Source organism: Harmonia axyridis, chromosome 4, assembly GCF_914767665.1.
Source record: "Harmonia axyridis chromosome 4, icHarAxyr1.1, whole genome shotgun sequence".
Classification (NCBI taxonomy): domain Eukaryota; kingdom Metazoa; phylum Arthropoda; class Insecta; order Coleoptera; family Coccinellidae; genus Harmonia; species Harmonia axyridis.
Genome location: NC_059504.1, coordinates 5,030,702 through 5,053,300, shown reverse-complemented (window position 1 = coordinate 5,053,300; position 22,599 = coordinate 5,030,702). Strand labels below are relative to the sequence as shown.

At 35.6% G+C, this 22,599-nt stretch overlaps 1 protein-coding gene and 2 non-coding genes across 3 annotated transcripts; 1 reads left to right on the top strand and 2 right to left on the bottom strand.

Annotated features, from left to right (window-relative positions):
- Positions 1-10: 10 nt before the first annotated feature.
- LOC123678750 lies at positions 11-21,799 on the bottom strand. The gene is made up of 4 exons (XM_045615936.1): positions 21,439-21,799; positions 9,348-9,683; positions 1,756-2,199; positions 11-623 (listed from the first exon to the last, which is right to left on the bottom strand). Exons 1-4 carry the CDS (start codon positions 21,509-21,511, stop codon positions 376-378), a joined length of 1,101 nt encoding a protein of 366 aa, XP_045471892.1. The 5' UTR covers positions 21,512-21,799; the 3' UTR covers positions 11-375.
- Positions 11,582-11,655, top strand: Trnat-ggu. The gene has a single exon. It is a non-coding gene; the product is annotated as a tRNA-Thr (tRNA).
- Trnat-ggu lies at positions 15,550-15,623 on the bottom strand. Its single transcript has one exon. It is a non-coding gene; the product is annotated as a tRNA-Thr (tRNA).
- Positions 21,800-22,599: the final 800 nt, after the last annotated feature.

Sequence of the window (22,599 nt, the reverse complement as noted above, 5' to 3'; positions counted from 1 at the left end):
TTCGCATAAGTAGGTACTCCTAAATTATATAATATATTTCAAATGGAATCACATAGTTAATAGGAATTATAAAGTAATTGCATACTATACATGGGGTTAATAAGATTCACACCAGCTGTTACGTGTTGCTGATACGAATCCCGTAAACACCTAGTATATAAGAAAGAATACGCAATTATCATTAAAGGCTATCGCTTAAATCTAAAACAGACTTTGTGAATGCATGATGATCAACATCATTTTGAATATACACATCATATCATAATAATTCGTACGAAAATATGCAATTGTAAAGAATGGATAAATTCGGTGATTAATTGTTTGTCCTAGCTATATTGAACTTATTGCAATAAGGCGAAGAGGGGGAATTATATTTTAAACGGAATGTCTAGAATGTGTGTATTCTTTCTCGGAAATGGAGTCTGCTGTAGTACTGCAACTACCAACAGTGCTGACTGAAAATCCACTGACAGACATATCGTCAAAACTCTTTTGATTTCTACTGGATATCTTGTACACTGTAACCACAATTCCAATGAGTACTGCTATTGAAAGTAGACACATTACAAACATCGGCACAATGTTGCTTGGTATGTACTCCACTTGGCTGCTTTTTTCTTGAACTGAAAAAGAATATTCGATGAGAAAATATTCATATATCAAACACAGGAGTCAATAATAACTTTTATAGAAACAAGGTAGGAATTTTTTACATGGTTTGCAAAATGTGCAGTTGACGTATCTGAATATCTAGATCAGATTACCTAAAAATTTGGTGAGGTAAGTAGTAATCTGTAGAATCTATAGTACTTAATCCGAATAAATGTTGGACTTTTAATGACTGATAACAGTTAAGGGGTAACTTGAACTTTGTAAATCGCTTGAACAAAAAGTCATCCATAGGGTTTACCGATGTATCAAAATCAGAAAGAGGCACAGATATTGGCGTTAATGAGCCTAAAACGATGATCTCTAGATCCTTGGGAAGTGAGCCCTCTATCTTGCAAACTGAGAAATTACCTGTATATACCAACGCCCAAGAGTGTCTCAAATAAAACCTCAAAGGGGCGCGTATTCACATCGACATGGACAGCCAGGATACTCTGAGATCCCTGGAATCATATAGCCAGGGTTTTCTACTGACATAAGAGTGCCAATACTATAAAACAACTGGCCAGAGGGAATAAAATAACTCAACTATGATTCCTACCTAATGCATTGTGGTAATGAAGGAAACGAAAAAGCCAAAGAACTTTCAAAAAGGGCATCAAGGTTGACACCTGTTGGTCCTGAGCCCTTCTGTGGGTTTGAAGAAGACCAATATTAGGCAGGGGTCCAACAATGGGAGTGAAACAATAAAAAAATCCTCTGGAGAAACACTCCAGGTCTTGCTGAGGCAAAGAAATTTGTTGTGCTTTTTTTTCACCGACCTATACAGGAAGCTTCTGAAGCTACCACGAGCTGCGCCACAGGTAATGATGCTGAGAGGACACTGTCGGTGCAAATACCTTTTGTACCACTTGGGTAAGTCAGCAAATGAGATCTGCAGGCTCTGTGGAAAGGAAGTAGAAACAACCGAACACATAGTGTTCAAATGTCCGGGGCTGACTGTCCTAAGAACCACTCACATGGGAAAGACAGTTCTGGATACTCACGAAGTAATAGCCTAGGCTCCTAAGGATTTCGTTAACCGTATCGACTGCCTCCCGGGGTTTGTATGACTACTAATCAGAATCGTAATTTAAGAGAACTCACCAAGCGCTTGGGGTGCTAAATAAGCTCTGCCAATTCTGAAATTCCTGCCTCTCCTTCCCATTTGACTTTTCTCTTCCTCCACCTCAACAGGTGTTAGTTGTGCCTGTCCTTTGTGATTGGTTGGAAGACTAAGACCAGCCCTCACAGTCAGAGTTTCAGGCTGATAAGAGCAAATGACTAAGAACCTTCTGGTGCTGTGTGTCAAAATAGGCAAATTTTCTTGAACGATTACGAAAGTTGCAACAGTAGTCTCATTAACTTTGCTACCACACTCATCGTGGTTAATGCGAAGGGTGTAGCTATCTCTAGGGCTTTTGGGATCTCCGTCAAGGGCACATCTTTCACCGTCTGCTGCCTCTACTGCTATTCGTCCAGCGAAATAAGGACCAGTTGATACCTCTATTTCACTTGCATGGGACAGACATTGGGTTGCTCTTGCTGAAACTGGAGAAAGAAAAGAATTAAAACCCTGAGAAATTACAACTACCATCAATAGTATTGTGTTTAATGTGCTGAAAATATAGGTAAGATGAAATTGTTTTGAGAGTATGGTGTAAGTGAATAAGCTAGATGAAAATATTGAAGAATACAAGTAATACATCAAATATACAAATACCAGATAGTCGTAGTGAATATATGAATAAGAAAAAAGTTTCAGACATAAATCTAACAGACAATTTTAGATTTAATTTTGTTGTATCGAAAAGTTATCTTATTTTACACAACCTCTTGAATCGTATACCCTGTATATGGGAAAATGTTCTCAGCACAAGTCCTTGATAATAAGGTATATATTTACATTATGCGATATAGATCGACATGCTGCTTCATTCATATCTTCTGATGAATGATTTCATGCTGTTTAACTCTTCTTATATTGTAGATGTAAATTATATACTCTATTACAATTAATTATTACCTTAGAGTTGGGAATTGCATAATAATTGTAGGATATAGACCAAGGGTTATAACATCAATGTTTGAACTTTAATAGAGTATTAAGGAGTTTTTGGTACTGAACAGTAAACAGTGAACTCGTCAGTGAATGAATTTCTAAATGATCTTGTGCTTCTGAAGGGACATAGATTATCACTGAGAACTACAGAAAACCTCAGGAGACAATTATCTCATTAGAACATGAACTGTTCTACAGAAAAAGTATTGAAAAGCAAGAGGAATCTTGGAGTACATGAATCATTCTTTAAGCTGACTATGTTGACAAATGTTTAAGAGAAAACTGTGTTTTTACTGGTTGGACCAGGTTCTTATCGAATAAAGTGTATCGTAAGAAACAATGCATAAAATGGACAGGTACTCTGCTTGTTAATTCTCAATCATTTACTGTTAATCGACTATCATGCAAACCCCGCAACTAACAAGCTATAAAAGCTTAACAGAACAATTACCTAACTTTTATACAATTAAAAGAACAGCTCTTAATCTCTATTGTAAAACTACGTCTCGTTTGCAATGAGAAAGGCTTCAATAACTTCTAACTTTAATCGATGTTTTAGAACACCTGCTAATTATTAGCATAGAGGTTAGATTACAACGGATGCATTGATTTTTTGCCTGGAATCTTTTTCAGTCGAAGCTCCTGCCTTTCGCCTCACACTGGCCGATGACTATCTGGCAGACGCCTTCAGGTAATATCCCGTTAGGATGGAATAAAATTTGCTTCTGGTGTTGATCAATAGGGAACTCCACTGACACCATTCGCATACAAAAAGATATAATTACTCCTTGGGTACTATCTCTTCCGCCACTGTGCTGTGGCATCACCTGGAGTTCAACCATGATCCCAAGCTTCGATATAATTAGTTATCTCAATTTTCTCTTGGTATGTGCTTAGATATAGTCGGAAGTTGGTTATGTATTCATGGATCATTACATGGGACTTCTAGATGAATGAATAAGCCAGATTTTGATAACAATGAACGTCCTTTCTTCGCTAGAAGCTAGACGATCGATGAGAGGAATTCTGACGAGAAAGTATAGGGTCATTTAAATGGGTCGTTGAAATTGTTTTTGTGACTGTGTTGCTACAATTATCTTGAATTAAAATGTAGAGTTGGGTTTTTTTGTTTGGTAAAGGAAAAAAGTGTTTTCTTTGAACTTGTACAGTTTTGCTTCCGCCGTTTTGCAATAGATGACAGTAGCGTAAAGTGGTAGTCGAAATAAATAGGTCGTAGATGTCATACAATAAGCTTAGGTATTTGTTAACATAACGCCAACGAAATATTAGTCGATTTGTGTCTGCATCATAAAGTTATTCTCGATTGAACATGTCAGCTTACGAGCCAAATTCTCGTTTTTTGCGGGAGGTTTTAATTATCTGCTCATGCTCTAATATGAATAAATCTGTGGATAAGGCTCATCGAATGCTCCCAAATACCTATGGTGAAGCCGCTATTAGTGAATGAAAGTGTCGAGAGTGGTTTCAACCCTTCAAGAACGTTGATTTTGACGTCGAAGATCAGCATGGCGGTGGAAGAGAGAAGGTTTTCAAAGATGCGGAATTGATGGCATAACTTGATCGAGACTCGTGTCAAACGCAACAAGAATTGGCAGGATCATTAAGAGTGACGCAACAAGCCATTTCAAAACGCCTGAAAGTCATCGGAATGATTCAGAAACAAGGAAATGGAGTACCGCACGAGTTGAAGTTGAGATATGTTGAACGGCGTTTGTTTGCTTGTGAACAGCTGCTTGCAAGGCAAATACGGAAGGGATTTTTGCATCGCATTGTGACTGGTGACGAAAAATGGGTTCATTACGATAATCCCAAGCGCAGAAAATCATATTCAAGTTTCCAAGGTCATTCTCAGTATTTGGTGGGAACAGCTCGGCGTGGTGTATTATGAGTCATTAAAATCGACTGGAACAATCACAGACGATAGTTATCAAACGCGATTAATGCGTTTGGCCCGAGCATTGAAAGACAAACGGCCGCAATACAATAAGAGACATGATAAAGTGATTTTACAGCTTGACAATGTTGACCTCATGTTGCGAAAGTGGTCAAGACATACCTACATGGGAAGTTGAAATGGAAAGTCGTACCCCACCCACCGTATTCTTCAGACGTTATTCCCTTGGACAATCACTTGTTTCGATCAATGACACACTGCCTGGCTGACCAGCACTTCCGGTCTTATGAAGAAGTAAAAAATTGGATCGATTCGTGAATCGCTTCAAAAGATGACTAGTTTTGTCAATACAGGGTTCGTACTCTGCCCGAAAGATGGGAAAAAGTAGTGGCCAGCGATGGACGATACATTGAAACATAAATCCCTAAGTGGTTTTTTACAATAAAGCCTCGAATTTCGGAAAAAAAACGGCGAAGCAAAGTGGTACGCCTATGTAACTAACGAGCGTTCATTAAAATTCATGGTCAAGAGTGCTGTGGAGAAATTAGAGTAGATTTTCTGTGATTACAAGTAGCACTTAGATTGTACCATATTCTCCCCAGATTCGAAGTATTTAAACAAATGTTAGTGATATGGTACAAGCTAAGCGCTACTCGTTGTCACAGAAAATCAACTCTAATTTCTCCACAGCACTCTTGACCACGAATTTCAATGAACGCTCGTTGCATAAACAGAAAATTTGCTTTAGAATAGGTACTTCGAATCTTTTGTTATGATGCCGGTCATCATCTTGTGCGTGATCCAAATTGGTGCGAGACATTAATTGCAGCCGTGAGATCCAGAAGCGCATCGTGACTTGAGCCATCAAATTCCACGGCAACATCACATTCGGCCATACAAAGCGATCAAAGTGCATTTTTATCAGGCTACAGTTAAGCACGTTTAAATTATTCATATAATCCCGCAGAAACTGTTAGAAAACGTTTATTTAAAATAAGTCAAGTACACCTATTCACACTGATGGCTGATAAGTGCTTACAGTTAGCTCTTAGACGTAATTACACATGCGGGTACAAGCAGTATTGACTGGCAGCTCTTAAATTCTGTTCTTAGGACAAGCCTTGCTTGCAGAGCTTGCTGGATGCTTGATCATGAGAAAATTCCAATGATATTCTTACCTTTGATTATTATACTTGTTGAACAAGCTACCTACACTATAAATCCTAAAGATTGATTCGACTTCAACGTCTTTAACTTTCGTTTGTTATGAATGCCGGAAATTTAGATATACACTGTGTCCGTAAAGTATGGAACAAGTTCATTTTTAGCTAAACAGACCATTTTAAGAAATAATCCTGAAACACGTCGATTTTTGATTTTAATTTACCGTATTTTAAAATAATAATCTAATATACAGGGTGAATCACTTTCGAGTATGACGTCACCGTCAATTTTTTTAAATGGAATACCCACATTTTGTCTCAATTTTCCGATTACTCTAGTTGAACTGATTCCAAAATGTATCACATGTTGATTCCATTTGGTACAGGGTGGACAAAAATACAATAGTTTTGTGTGTGCTCATAAAGTAACGCGTAACATTCTGTATTAGTTAAATTAACATTATTATTACATTTTTAGATTAATGAAAATGAGCTGTTTCCAATGTTTGGTATTTGTGGTCTAGCAGACAGAATATGAAAGAAATTATTTCTTATCAATTTAAAAAAAAAATAGTTTCTAGTTTTTCTAGTTTTTTGTGAAATGTCATTATTTGTTCATTGCCGCCAGACGATAAGTATTTTTGATAATATTGTTAATTTATCTAATAAAGAATGTTACGCGTTACTTTATGAGCACACACAAAACTATTGTATTTTTGTCCACCCTGTACCAATTACAATCAACATGTGATACATTTTTGGAATCAGCTCAGGTAAAGAAATCGGAAAATTGAGACAAAATGAGGGTGTTCCATTTAAAAAAAATGACGGTGACGTCATTACTCAAAAGTAATTCACAATAATATTAGATTATTTTGAAATACGATCAATTCAAATCAAAAATCGACGTGTTTTAGGATTATTTCTTGAAATGGTCTGTTTAGCTGAAAATGAATTTGTTCCATACTTTACGGACACAGTGTAGACGTTTATTTCAACGTAATTGAACGGTCGTTACCCAAACAGCTCAACATCAAACTGAGGTTCACGTCTTTCTCCCCGACGTCGTCTAACCCTTCTTCGGCCATCAAGTGCACCCAAGGAGAATAGAGATTCATCAGAAAAGACGACCTGATGCCATTCCACATTCCAATGTTGACGTTCTCTGCACCACTGTAATCGTTGCCGGCGATGCTCAACCGTCGGAGGTAACACAAGATGGGGTCGATAATGCCTCAGTCCAAATATTCATCAATTCGAAACTATCAAAATGGTAAACTTTTTTCATTAGTTCAAATAGTATCTAATAGTTTACCACATTATGATGTGGTAAACTCAGTACACACCCAGTAAACTAAGTGTAGTTAATTTAAATTCGAATATCATTATACGATTAATGGTCAGCACTTTCGATCAAACAATGATGATACTACCGAGCAGTAATTAATTTATATTGAAAGTGCTCTGCCTAATAGATCTTCACATTCGATTTGTGTTGAACATATGGGCAAATTTCAGATCGATCATTAATTTAAAAGAATTTTAATCTTCACTGATTAAAATATTCGTACATTCACTATTGACAATAAACCTAAATGATATAATCCAAGAATCCGTAATGACAGGACAATTTTCGACCTATTTAATTTTTTTACCATAAAATTTACAGCTAATAAGTCGATATATTACCCATAAATTGTGGAATGATCGAGTTATTACCATACTTTATCGTTTTCTTCTACATTATACGTGGAAGTCAAATGATATCAGAATGAAAATTATACCTCATTAGCAAATATAAAAGGACATACATAATGAATTCATTGGCTCATTTAGTATGTAGGAGTATTAAATACTTAAAGAGGAGGAACATCTGTTAACCTAGTGCTGCTCTTTGCGTTTTCCGTTATCATTATTATACAGAAGTAAACATCATCATTACATTCCATTCGCTATTAATATTAGGTCAAGTGTGTTTTGCTTTGATTGGCGAAAATATTCATACATTTACTCCAATCGAGTAATTGTTTACAGTTAGTCAAGGACAGGGCCTTTCTGGATGATACAGCATAGTTTCTCATCATATGTTCAATATTTGTACACTTGGTGCAGGTTTGGTGGCAGATAGCTGATCTATGTCTTTGAAAACAGACCACCCTGTATATGGTCCCTAAGGCTGTAATGGTTCCATGAATGAACGAGAGCTCAAATTTTATATGATTCCTTCGAAGTGGCTTTTAATATTTTTGTATCATTTTATCGAAGCAAATTCTGCAAGCGTTTTCACTATTCAATTATTGTTTGAACCTTGCAATTCTTTTATAAGAATTGATAATGGGTAAATGAGTGAAAAGTTTGGGTCATGAAATAGTTCACATCGTGAAATTTCCCTAAAATCACAAAAAGAAAAAATCATATTGAATATCATAAAGCTCGAATGTTTGCGGTGAGAGCTGAACAATCAATAGATAATGAAATTTCTCCCATAATTCTGTATTGTTCTGTTAACACAAAAGTCAAGGTTTCAATTCCTTCCTCCTTCACAGAAATTATAGAATACAGTGCATTGTGAAATATTTTCTCTGCGATGTCATGAAGATATCTACAACTAGTCATTGTCTTACGTTTCATTGACATATCCTATAAGATGAAATAACTGGACTGTAGATCCATTAATCTTATGCAATATAATCACTTTAATGCACTTTTAATTGCGTCACACTGCAACAATTGAATTGAGGCAAATTCTTAACAATATAATTCAATTAGGGTCATAGACCAATGGTAGACTGATACGAAAACTATGTAAATTAACCTATATATTCCCTCAACGATTTCAATTTACCTCTCACTGCAATTATTCAAGTACTGTGATTTATATGACCTGTTCTAAAACAAGATTTACAGCACTACTGACCTTCATGAGTCAAGGACACAATGGTCTTCTTCAATTGTACGTACTCCAGATTATTTTCTTCAATTTTTTCAATTTCGATTGTTTAGTGAGTACATTGTTAGAACCATGAAGTACCCCAAAAAACATTGTTGCATGTGTTATGGAGAAGTTGTGGTCATGCATTATGAGTAAATATAATAAAACAATTACCTCATTTAATACAGAAAGTTGGAGAGCAAAGAATGAGTGAACTCTTCATAGAATATTTATAGATGATACAAATAATCGTTTAGATGCCTAGAAAATACAGAGTGTTCCTCGAGAAACTGTAGATAGTTTCATGGTGAATAGATGGGGGAGTAAAAATCAACAAATGAATATGGGATAAGGTTCAACCGACGGTTCAACCGAAACATTTGATCAGCTATAACTCTCGAACTGTTGAACGAATTCTTTTCAGATTTCGCAGTTATTGATGAAACATCGTGTTAAAAAATACTGTGCATGCAAAGCAATGACTTGTTGAGGGTCATTCAAACTCTGCTACTTCGAAAATTACTGTTGAAAGGTGGTAAATTTGGTTCTATTGAAGAACTGAAACCTGTTTCGAGAGCTAAATAATAAAAATATTTCAATTGAAGCTATGTAGGTGAAAATACTCACATCCTTTGGTCGGAATAACAATGACATTTTGGTTCTTGCCTCCACCCTGGGATCTGTCTTCTCTTTCTCTCACATCCTTGCCATTTCTGATCTCAAAGGAATAGGTAGTTGCCATTCTTAATCCCTTGATATCAGCATTATAAGCGAGCACGTTTTCATTGTAGTCTACTTCGTTATCATCAGGTTTTGGAACGTCTTGCATTCTACATCTTTGGGGTCCCCAGGATTGGAGTTCGCAGTATTTCACCTCGAATTTTTCTGGAGATAGACTCTTATCGGTTTCCCAATGGAGACGGACCTGCCTATAGTCTGGTTCACCAATAAGGTTTTTTATTCCTGAAATAAAAGGAAACTTGTTTAAAAGTATGGAGATGTGGTATTGTATTAGGTGTACAACTTTGCTTCCGCCGTTTTGCAATAGATGGCTGTAGCGGAAAGTGATAGTCGAAATAAATAGATCGAAGATGTCATACAATAAGCTTAGGTATTTGTAAACATAACGCCATCGAAATATTAGTCGATTTGTGTCTGCATCATAAAGTTATTCTCGATTAAACATGTCAGCTTACGGGCCAAATTTCGACATTTTCTGCTTTAATATGAGGTAATCTGCGGCTGAGGCTCATCGAATGCTCTCAAATACCTATGGTGAGGCCGCTATTAGTGAAAGAACATGCCGAGAGTGGTTTCAACGCTTCAACAATGGTGATTTTGACGTAGAAGACCAGCATGGCGGCGGAAGAAAGAAGGTTTTCGAAGATGCAGAATTGGTGGCATTACTTGATTAAGACTCGTGTAAAACGCAATAAGAATTGGCAGAATAAGTGGGAGCGACGCAACAAGCCATTTCAAAACGCCTGAAAGCCATGGGAATGATTCAGAAACAAGGAAATTAGATGCCGTACTAGTTGAAGCCGAGAGATGTTGAACGGCGTTTGTTTGCTTGTGAACAGCTGCTTGCAAGGCAAAGACGGAAGGGATTTCTGCATCGCATTGTGACTGGAGACAAAAAATGGGTTCATTACGATTATCTCAAGCGCAGAAAATCATGGAGATATCTCGGCCATGCTTCCACGTTGACGGCCAAACCGAATATTGATCCAAGATCATTCTTAGTATTCGATGGGACCAGCTCGACGTAGTGTATTATGAGTTGTTTAAACCGACTGGAACAATCACAGGTGATCGTTATCGAACGCAAATAATGCGTTTGAACCGAGCATTGGAAGACAAACGGCCGCAACACAACGAGGATATGATAAAATGATGCTGATCAAATGTCTCTATTGTATCACCGCTCTGAATTCAACTTTTTAGATTGTATAGGGTGCTAAAAGTAACCATTATAAAATTTCGAATGGCCAACTAACTTGAGTATGAATTGATTATTCAAGCAGGTGATTAAAGTCACAGAAGATATACAGAGTGAGTCTGAAAATATGAAGTTCTTCAGTGATTTCTAAAAAAGATCAAAAGATGACAGATTCAAAAGTTACTGCAGTCCAGATAGTAATAAGATTCTAGAACATGAAGCTTTATACAAATGTTCCTGAAACATCTCGCCCACATATCTATGCACTCTTGCATTAAAACACGCTTCGTAGTAGTCTTGTCGCATCTGGATATAAAATTTTCATCTATATTCAATGAGAGTACATCATGCGTCAAAACGAGATTTATATCTGCCAATAAAGGCACCGTCAGAGTGAGGAATCCACATCATACATTTTAAAAACACGCAATTGAATATGGAATAGCAAATGGTCTGGGAAGTTATTGATTTCGACGGAACTACTAAACCGTGGATAATTGAATTTTTCAATTGAGAAATGGAAAGGGTTTGGCATTCTGGTTTATTCTCAATGATGCAACTTTGAAATACTTCGTTACATCAATTTACATAGTTGAAATTTTCGTAGAACAATTTCTGATTCTTTCAAATGATAATATTATTATTATTATTATTATTATTATTAAACAAAATTACAGAGTTGAGGTACATCAAACCTATAAACTCCAACTGAAAATTAACCATTAACCATAATAGTGAATTATCTTTTTGTGCACTCGTTTCCGTCTATCATTTCGATCCAATGATAGTAATCTATTATGGTATAAACACGATCACTTTCGAATACAAAATTTTGAAATTGTAATTATACGTTTCAGGTCTGAAAACAATTCTCCTTTCTGATAATAGCATGATATTTGATGGCTTACAGCCTTTTTTTGATTCCTCGGTAGCTCAGTTGGTGAGAGCACTGGACTGGTGATTCGTAGGTTGGGGGTTCAAGTCCCGCTCGAGGAGGTACTTTTTATATTATTAATTTCAGACATTGACCAATTCTCCTTTTTCAGTTTCACAAATGAGTACTGATTTTGATAAAACAAATCAACAATTTATAAACGATGTTGAAGCATTGAAGCATGTATCTTCCTATGATCAAATGGCATAACATACTGAACGCTAATGACAAACGAAATGTCAAAAAATAATACTATTGCCGTTTTTTCCTTATAACTTTTTAAAAATGTATGATTCCTATTGGCAAATCTGTTCCTTGTTTAATCCAACCAGAATGCAACTTTTTATTTTTTTTTTTTTATTTTTATTGAATAGTTTCAAATAGAAATTAATAATTAGGTAGGTATGCAGTTTTAAAATGAATATCTTATTGTGAGTTGGTCTTGCCATAACTATCAATGAAAGTTGTATTATATTTCAGCCTTGAAAAAATGGGAAAGTTGTCCCTCCCCAGAAAAGTTGGCATTATTATAATAATTGAAATGTAGTCCATATTCCTGATTCCTGAGCATTCAAAGATAATAATGGTTGAATACCCTCATAAATCACTGATTTTTGGGCAAAATGATATGGTATTATCTACTCCTGAAAATTTCAAGAATTGTTAGCTGAGTTACTTCTTTTTGAAGTACGAATATCAATTCAAGGAACTTTGTTATCTTGCTGAAAAGCAACGTATGAGACAGTAATAACTAATACTCCTACAGTTCTGTTTAGGTGCTTTCCCTACAGCGACCGATTTTACAGCTGTCAAGTGATTTATTCTCGGTTTGGTTTGGCAATTCACCATGAATAGACTCACGCCTGAACAACGCTTGCAAATAGTGCAATTTTATTTCGAAAATAATGGTTCTGTGCGGAATACGTATCGCGCACTACGTCCATTTTATTTTGTTTAGCGATGAAGCGCACTTCTGGTTGAATGGCTACGTCAACAAACAAAACTGCCGCATTTGGGATGAAGCTAATCCCCAAGTGTATGTCGAAACACCGTTACATCCAGAAAAACTGACTGTTTGGTGCGCTTTATGGGCTGGTGGAATCATTGGTCCGTACTTCTTCAAAAATGATGATGGCCAGAACGTTGCAGTCAATGGTGATCGGTATAGAGCCATGATTACTAACTTATTCATTCCTAAATTGAACAACCATGATGTCCAGGAGCTGTGGTTCCAACAAGTCGGCGCAACATGTCACACAGCTCGTGCCACAATCGATTTATGGGAAGACACGTTTGGTGACCGCCTAATTTCACGTTTTAGACCTGTGAATTGGCCTCCAAGATCTTGTGATTTAACACCGCTAGACTACTTTCTGTGGGGCTATGTAAAGTCATTGGTCTATGCGAATAAGCCACAAACCCTTGACCATTTGGAAGACAACATTCGCCGTGTTATTGCCGACATATGGCCACAAATGTTGGAAAAAGTGGTCGAAAATTGGACGTCCAGATTGGACTACATCCGAGCCAACCGTGGTGGACATATGCCAGAAATCATATTTAAAATGTAATGCCACAAGATTATCTTGCGGATAAATGAAATTCATGTCAATCGAATAATCCATCGTTGTTTTATTGCAATTTAAAGTTCTATAGTTTCAAAAAAACACCCTTTATCTTACTCGACGTTTTGTGATTCATATCATACTTATTGGTAGTCTTTATGTTTCTCTAGATCCTTCTAGTTCTGTTCAAGCAAGACACCTATTCTTTCAGGAGGTTAAATTTTATAACTTAATTAACAATTTCTGGCAAGATGATCCTTCAAGCTTGACTTTCTGTGATAGTAACAATGAAAATAGACTAGTTGTTCAATATTAATTTTGGTCCCAAAAAATAGAATGTAAGATATAATTATTTCTGGGTTTAACGCTTTTATGTCATTATTTATGAAGTGAAAACACCATGTTGAAACAGTACAGCTTTGTGTAAAAATTGCAGCGTTTTTCACGTTGAAGTAGACCGAAACCGCGTTCTATATGATCCCATAATAACACCCTCATTATTCCACCTGAGCGTATAAATTCGATTCAATTCAAAATTTATCGTAAGTACCGATCTTTATTCTTCTTCCTCCTCGATACAACGGCTTCTTCTCACCGCCGCCGTTGTTAGAAATCAAACAAACTGAGCAGTGTGTCGAACTCCTCTTCCACACATTATAAAAAACTGGTCGAACTCTTTCGATTCCAGATACGAGGATCTAATTATTGTCATTCCTTTTTGAGAAGTCAATGACCATATGCGCGGAGTTATCTTTCTTCAGTCGCCTCATTCATTTCATTCGGAACTGAATCAGGAACGTGGTTTTCATGGAAATCCATCCGGATCAGTAACGTCCTTATGGGACAAATGCTCGCATTTTTTTGCTCAAGAGAAAATGTATTAGGTGTTCATATCCTGGCTTGTGGAATCGTTCGTGGAAGTTCTATACTTTACGTTTACATCAGAACTAGATATTCACGTCCTGACTTGATATTTGAGCTACTTTACTTGACTCGACTTGAAATCCAGTCAAGTTCAAGTTTTATGGATGTGCACACTACACAACAAAACTACCAAAAATCAAGTAGCTTGATAGAATGGACTGGCTTTCTCGAAAAGGTTCTAATTGACTTGACCATACTTGAATTAAAGTCAAGTTCAAGTCAAGTAGTAGTTTTTCAATGTCAAGTACATTCTATCAAGCTACTTCAATTTTGGCAGTTTTATTGTGTAATATGCACATCCATGAAACTTAAACTTGACTTGATATTCAAGCTACTTTACTTGATATCAAGTCAAGTTTAAGTTTCATGGATATGCACATTACACAATAAAACTGCCAAAAATCAAGTAGCTTGATAGAATGTACTTGCTTTTAAGTACTAATTGACTTGAAGTTGACTTGAAATAAAGTCAAGTTCGAGTCAAGTAGTAGTTTTTCAATGTCAGGTCAAGTATGTATTTATTAAGTACTTGAAAATACAAGTACATTCTATCAAGCTACTAGATTTTTGGCAGTTTCATTGAGTTGTGTGCACACCAATGAAAAAATGAAAAAGGGACCTCGCTTAAAACACTTTTTATGAAACTTATTCCACCTTTACAAAAACCAAAAATATCAACTATTTTGAAATGGAAACACACAAAAAATCACTATAAAACACAACAAAATAAAAAATAATGAAAAAATAAAGTTTCTTAATATTGAGAAACCTCCAGGCTTTGGTTGATTTCATAATTTTCCATGCAGGATCTAAGACATATAAGGCAATAAGGCATCTTAGGTATTTTTCGCCTAATCTTTTGTGGGTTTTTGTAACAATCAGAGCAGCTTTGTAAAATAGTCTTTCAACAGGAGCTGAAGAAGCTGATATTAATAAAAAAATCTCTGGACATTGTAGCCAAGTTTGGAAAAACGTTTTTTGCCTCTTCCACCATTCTAAAATATATTCAGAATTATCAGCACGTGGTTCAGTCAGGAATTTGTCTTTTTCATTTACTCGATTTACAGAAGATTTCTTCAATAAACTTAGGAGATCGATGTCGAACTTCAGACATTTGGCTCGATGAATCCCCTCAATCAGAACGTTTAGAAACCAGTATCTTCGATGAAATCTGAGGTAGTTCTACCATATGAAAAGCGGTGATACAATGAGGACATTTGATCAGTATTGCGATACATATTACAACATATAAAAAATTCAAGCCAATTTTCCTCTAATGTGATGTGTGGCCTTTTTTCTTAATATTCGTGAATGGGCACTGATTTTGTTAAAATAATTTAACAATTTCTAACCGTTGAAGCGTGTATCTTTCCAATATTGAATGGCTAATACACCGAATACAAATACCATAAGAAATAGTATAATATATGATGTCTAACAGACATTTTTCAATTCCAGAAAAAGTACCTCCCCGAGCGGGACTTGAACCTTCATCCTCCGAATCACCAGTCCAGTGCCCTCACCAACTGAGCTACCGAGGAAGTCAACTGTTCTGTCTGTCTGTTAGCCATCATATTTTATGCTATTATAACAATTTTAAACTTCTATTGGAAAACCCGTTGGTTGGCAATACCAGCAGAAACATTAATGAATGAAAATTATGAATTTACTCGTAAACTGGGCATTATGCGATTATTGAATCTATGCCAATTTTAACAAATTATAAATAAACTAAAGACTGAACGAACATTTTGTATAATTAAAAATACAAGATCTTCGACATATGTTTCATCAATAAAATAACAGATAGTTCTCTCATTATACAGAAAAGATCTAACAGTTTCCATAATACGCCAAGGCTCGTTAGGTGGCCTTTCAATAGACCAGGCACTCAAATTTTATGCGCTAGTTATCTTCCTTATTAATGCCACATAACAGAATTCGAACATGTGTAATACAGCGCTGCTTCGAATCCGATTAAAAATAACAATTGTGTGAGTTATAAAAAAAACTTTTTACAACAGAGTATTAACCTATATTTGATGTGGAATGAGAATGTTTTTTTTTGTGGACTAATTGAAATAAGCCATGACCAACACATAAAACACAATCAATCTTATGCTAGAAGCATAGGAGCCTAATTGGTTTCATGCTTGGATGTTGGTTATTCTTATATTGGAGATCTGATAGAAGTTGACCGTTATCCAGTTATGTGAAAGAGAGAAGAAGATTTAGGAAGTAATAATTTGAAGGAGACAATACCTGAGTATAGTTAATTCAGAGTAGAATATTTGATTGCTTTTTAAAGTAGTTTGGAAGTTGCTGCTATCAGTTGAAGAATTGACTGTTACTGTTATTTTAGCGATCATTATATAGCGTTATTGGATCGTTTAAAGGATGAAATCGTTACAAATTGGCCAAATTTGAAGAAAAAGAAGGTGCTATTTCATTAAGACAATGCACCGTGTCACAAATCAATAAAAACAATGACAAAATTGCATGAATTGGGACTCGAATTGCTTCTGCATCCACCTCATTCGCCAGATCTGGCTCCCAGCGACTTTTTCCTGTTCTCAGACCTAAAATGAATGTTCGCTGGAAAGAAATTTAGCACCAATGAAGAAGTAATTACCGAAACTGAGGCCTATTTTGAAGCGAACGACAAATCATACTACAAAAATGATATCGAAAAGTTGGAAGATCGCTATAATCGCTGTATCGCCCTCGAAGGCAACTATGTTGAATAATAAAATCGAATTTTGCAAAAAAAAGTGTGTTTTACTATGGAAGACCTGGGACTTTTCAATTGGCCTGTTACTTAAAGGGAATTCCTATTCAAAACTTAGTGCATTGCAAAACAAAGTCCATTGAGCAGACTACCTATCTAATTGCAATCATTCGTGCTGAATAAATTAAAACATTCAGCATTGAAACGTCTCGTTCCGAAAGCAACCCAGCGTGCAGCATCTGAAATTCCAACTTTCCAAAACTATCCAGAGAAAGTGATGATGACCGTTTTCATTATTTTCACGGTTTCAAATTGAACAGCCGCATAATTCGCGATAACAAACATTCAAGTTCAACCTGTATACACTCTAGAGCATAACCAAAACGCCGCTAAGCGAGCGACCACCGTGAAAAATCAATTCATTAAGACAAGGTCGTGATTGATCAATCAGATACGTTGTAATTCAGGTGGCAAAACAATGATGGCAGTTCCTGTCGGTTTGGCTCGACATTGTGGTTCGATGTGAATGTTTGGGGACCTCTGGTTTTGGCTCAGGTGGTATTTGTTTTAACCATTTGCCGGACCATTTTTTTCGAAATTATTTTAATTACATATGTATATATCAGGCCAATTGAAAAGTCCCCGGTCTGTCATAGTAAAACAAATTTTTTTTGGCAAAATTCAAATTTATTATTCAACATAGGTGCCTTCGAGGGCGATACAGCGGTTATAGCGATCTTCCAACTTTTCGATACCATTTTTGTAGTACTATTTGTCTTTCGCTTCAAATTAGGCCTCAGTTTCGGCGATTACATCTTCATTGGCGCTAAATTTCTTTCCAGCGAGCATTCTTTTGAGGTCTGAGAACAAGAAAATGTCGCTGGGAGCCAGATCTGGCGAATACGGTTGATGCAGAAGCAATTCGAAGCCCAATTCATGCAATTTTGCCATTGTTTTCATTGAATTATGACACGGCGTATTGTCTTGATAAAACAGCAACTTTTTTCTTCAAATGGGGCCGTTTTTTTCAACGATTTCATCCTTTATACGATCAAATAACGCTATATAATAATCGGTGTTGATGGTCCGGCCCTTTTGAAGGTGAACAATGAATATTATATCTTGTGCATCTCAGAATACTGATGCCATAACCTTGCCAGCTGACTATTGTGTTTCTCCTCGCTTTGGATTCGGTTCATCGTATGCAGTCCACTCAGCTGACTGTCGATTGAACTCCGGAGTGAAATGATGGAACCATGTTTCATCCATTGTCACATATCGACGCAAAAATTCATATTTATTGCATTTAAACAGCTTCAAATACTGCACAGACTCATTAACACGTTGTTGCTTTTGATCGAGAGTGAGCTCGCGCGGCACCCATTTTGCACACAGCTTTCTCATGTACGAATATTCGTGAATGATATGATGTACACCTTCAGATTCAGACTCTTTTGGGTGTACACTGCGTTCGCCGCCTTCTGTGCTATTTATCAGCACACGAAATTCATTTCTTTCCATCTTTTTTCAAATAACAAAAGTAGCTACACTCACAATGCAATTTCTCACAAACTAATGGTCGGACTGCTTTCAAATTTTGACACGTATCGTTTGAACTAAAAATCATATGGATTTAATACTAGCACCGCCATCTGTGCATCAGACCGGGGACTTTTCAATCAGCCTAATACTAGATACAAAGGAATAAAAATTTTCTATGTATCCACAAAGAAATTCTTTCTATATTGAAGTTGCTGATCGAAGCAATAAATGATGCTGGATTATAATTAATAAACGAAACTCCATTAGAGACATAATATTCTTTCCATTATTCTTCCTCTGAATTGTTGGTATTTTTGGGAGGGCTGCAGCCCCAAAGTCTTAACCTCATGATCGTGCTGTTCTCATTTTACATTATTTTGCTGTTCTCATTTTACATTATTTAAACCATTTTTTTTTTCGTTATTCTGATATATTGTTTATATTAAGAACGTACCTAATATTATTGTATCGGAAGCTACAATAAGTGGCTATGGAAACACACGAACTAAAAACTTAAGAACCAGAAAATAACTCTGTAATGAGAAGCAACTATACCAAATTTGTTGTCGATTTGTTGGTTATGGCAGGTTTGTAGAACGCTATGGCACTTTATGTCAACGAATTCATCGGTTGGATGAATTCCTAAGACGAAATGGTTGAATCTTTACAAATGAGTCAAGACTATTTCAACAAAATCTGAGATTTGATGCGTATGTGGGACTAGAATGATGAAAGGTATGAAAATAAAGAAAACTAGGTCTTCATTGTTTCAGACAAGTTTTTTATGCGAATATTATTTATGATTCGACGAATACAAAGAACATAACACCTAAAATAAAGATGTTCCAAGCAGTCGTCAATGAAAACCATACAATTTCTTTTTCTATCAACTGTAAAAATTTCTCAACATAATCTTCATTCATACCGTTAAATACAAATTGCCATTTCAATGGATATACCCTATCATCATCTACGTTTCAAATGATACATGGGTTTACGTGTGTTCGATTTCTTTCACAGCCACATTCACATGGTTGCCTTTATATGAAGCTATTTCGTAACCATGGTATTGTGGTTTGTGGTCGTTTCAAGTAGATCCAATTATGTTTTTCATTCGTGGTTCGATTTGATGTGAGAATTTGCTTGGTTTAGAGATGATACAATTGAGTACAGATAGGTATTTTTTCCAGGGAAGATAGTTGGATTCAAATCATCTTTATTGTTGATATGAATGAGTATATACTGTGTTGAAAAGTAACGGGAATCGGTAAATGAAGCAAAAATGACGCCTTATTTATTTCAAATTAAATTTATTACCTTCAAAGAAGGTTCCTTCCGAAATGATACGTTCACGTCAAATACTTATTGAAATGATGAATGTTTCCATCATCTCAATCTTCAATTTTCGAAATTATATCATATCATCGGTATACAGGGTGTTTCCAAATTAGACGTGAACCATGGAAGACGTGTTAGTATCACTTATTTGCTGTAGTTTGAGCCATATTTAGTGATAACCAAAAATTAACAGTTCACGAGATATTTGAGATTTTCTACCTTCATTTTTTTTGCCAAATTTTTCCACGTTGATTAAATTTGATTATAATTTTAGATTATTTTCGTGGCCTGCGAGAAGTCCGGATCTGACACCCTCAGAAAAGACGAAGCAGCGAGGAGATTCAGAGTACATTTCAGGTGGAAAGTAACAACTGAAGAAATAGGAAAGAGGACTCGTGCTTGGATAAAGAATCGTGGAGGTCATTTCAAACACAACAAATATTTTCAAACATTCAAACATTTTCTACTGAAATTTTGAGTTTAATTGCAATAAAACATTATTTAATTCGTTATTTTTCTCTTTTGTTTCTTTCCTCTTTCAAATCAAAATGTGCTGAAGCAAATCTGTGTATCTATGTATTCTAACGGAGGTTTTTAAGGAATTGAAGAAAGAATTTGGCAAGTTTTTAAAATCATTTTGTCATACATAAATTGTGGAATTCTGAAGTTGCAGGCAAATTTATATCAGAAATTGACTATTCTTTTCTTCATCCACAAACTATCGAATAATAATAATTTTTATTCAACATCTGAGCAGCATACTTTTGCTTTCTTCATACATATCATATTATTTTCTGATGAAAATAATCCAAAATTCAAATCAAACTTGATCAACGTAAAAAAAATTGACGAAAAATGCTGTGAGATCAGAAATTTTTCAAACAACACAAGAACACAAATATCTCAGAAACTGTTGATTTTCGGTTATCAATAAATATGGCCCAATCGGCAGCAAATGAATGACACTAACACCTCCTTCAAGGTTCACGTCTAATTTGGAACTTTCCTGCATACAAAATACATATACAGGGTGTTCCTAAATTGGAGGTACAAACATGAGCCAGCGAAAGCTTTGTTCACGAGATACTGGGTGTTGAAGTATGATTTTTCTCATAGCACCTTTCGTCCGCAAGATATTCAACTCAAATTTGGCATAGATATTCCATTTGAAGTTTTCATAATGTAATATGCTAGTTTTGAATACAAATCTTCAGGGTGATATTTTTTATGGAATATTGCCCACTTCTTTCCTCCTGACCTTTTTTTTTGGTGAATCGCTGATAGTTTAGAAAAATGTGAAAAGAAAACTTTGGTCCAGTACTACACTTTTTAGTGCCTTGTAGTTTTGTCGTATCTACTACAGATTTCTACGAAAAAATTTCAAATTATTCTCTAGTAATACTCAGGAAAATCCAAATTATTATAAAGATCCAGTTAATAAGCTATGATGAATAAATCAGTTATAAGTTTTGTATTTTATTTGCCCAATCTATGGCGAAGATTATTAAAGATTCGATGAACTGGCATAATCATCTAAAAGTGTGACTACATGAAACATACTCGGAAAAAAATCTTTTTTCTTAAAATTATCCGAAGCATCACTCATTCTCCTTTGTGCCTTCAATTTAGGAACATTCTATGCAAATCTAAGCATGTTAAAAAATCAATTTGAAACAGATTTGTCAATTGATCATCAAATGAAATAAACAGATTACAGGATGGATAATAGAATAAATTAACAAACCTACCTGTATCATCAACAGCCCAAATACCAGCAACCATCAAACAAACGAAAACAAAGCAATACATGTCACAGCACATAATAAAAAAAAAAATCGAAAAATCAAAAAAAATAAAAATTGCGAATTATATGTACATATCACAGTTTAAACAAATTCTCGAATACGAAGCTCGAAGAGTTGACGCAAAACGATGAAGACGGATCGTCTGATGGTCTAGAAGTAAATAACGCGGCGCTCTTCGACAGACAACAACATACGAGCACAAACAAACCGCGGATAGGTAATATCCCGTGCGGAATCGAAGAGTGCTGTGGAGACTTTAACGCCGGGGCCTACTGAGACCCAAACCAGCCGGAGGTATATTGCAGTTCTTCTCCAAGACTTATCCTCCTCTGGTTGGCGGGGTCAGTGCTCTCTTAAATTGTGTCTGACGTCATCCGATGTCCCCAACTTTTTTTTTTGCGAGAGTTATCCCATCACGTACTAGTGCATTGGAAGAATACGATCATTATGTATGCGAAAAGCGGATGGACATCATCATCGAACTGGTTATTTACTGAAGAATCTGTAACATTCGATCTTTTCATCGTTTTTGGATCCTGTTATGGGTACCGTTTTTTTTGAGTTTATTACTTGTTTTTTAGATTTGGAGATAGTGGGTTGTTGATATTTTGTGGAATAGTTGATACAGGCGTCAAAAAAGGAAATTAGCACAGCCGGAGAATAACTGTTGATTGTTTCTTGTTGGTAGAAATTTGTTGATATATTTAGATGCTAGGTATTTTGTTGTCCGATTAACAAGATAATTTGCGAACGAAAAAACAAGTCATTTATTTTTGAAGAATTCAATATTTTAAGAGGGAACACCACCACGTGGCTGTTCAGCTTAAAACGAAACAAGAGATATTTCTTCTTACAAATAACTGATTTTTAAGGAGTTTTCACATTATGTGATCAAACAATAATAAGAAAGTAAAGATTTTAGATTTGCGAAAGGAAAAAAAAAAATTTTTGGTAACTTTTCGTTGTTTGGAAGAATATCGATGATATATACTTTGTACAGAGCACTGATATATTTTTGAAATATTAGTGAAGAAAAACCTACCAAAAATCATTACAAAAAAGATAAAACTATAATATCGTGAAATTCGTCGTACAGTGCTGCCA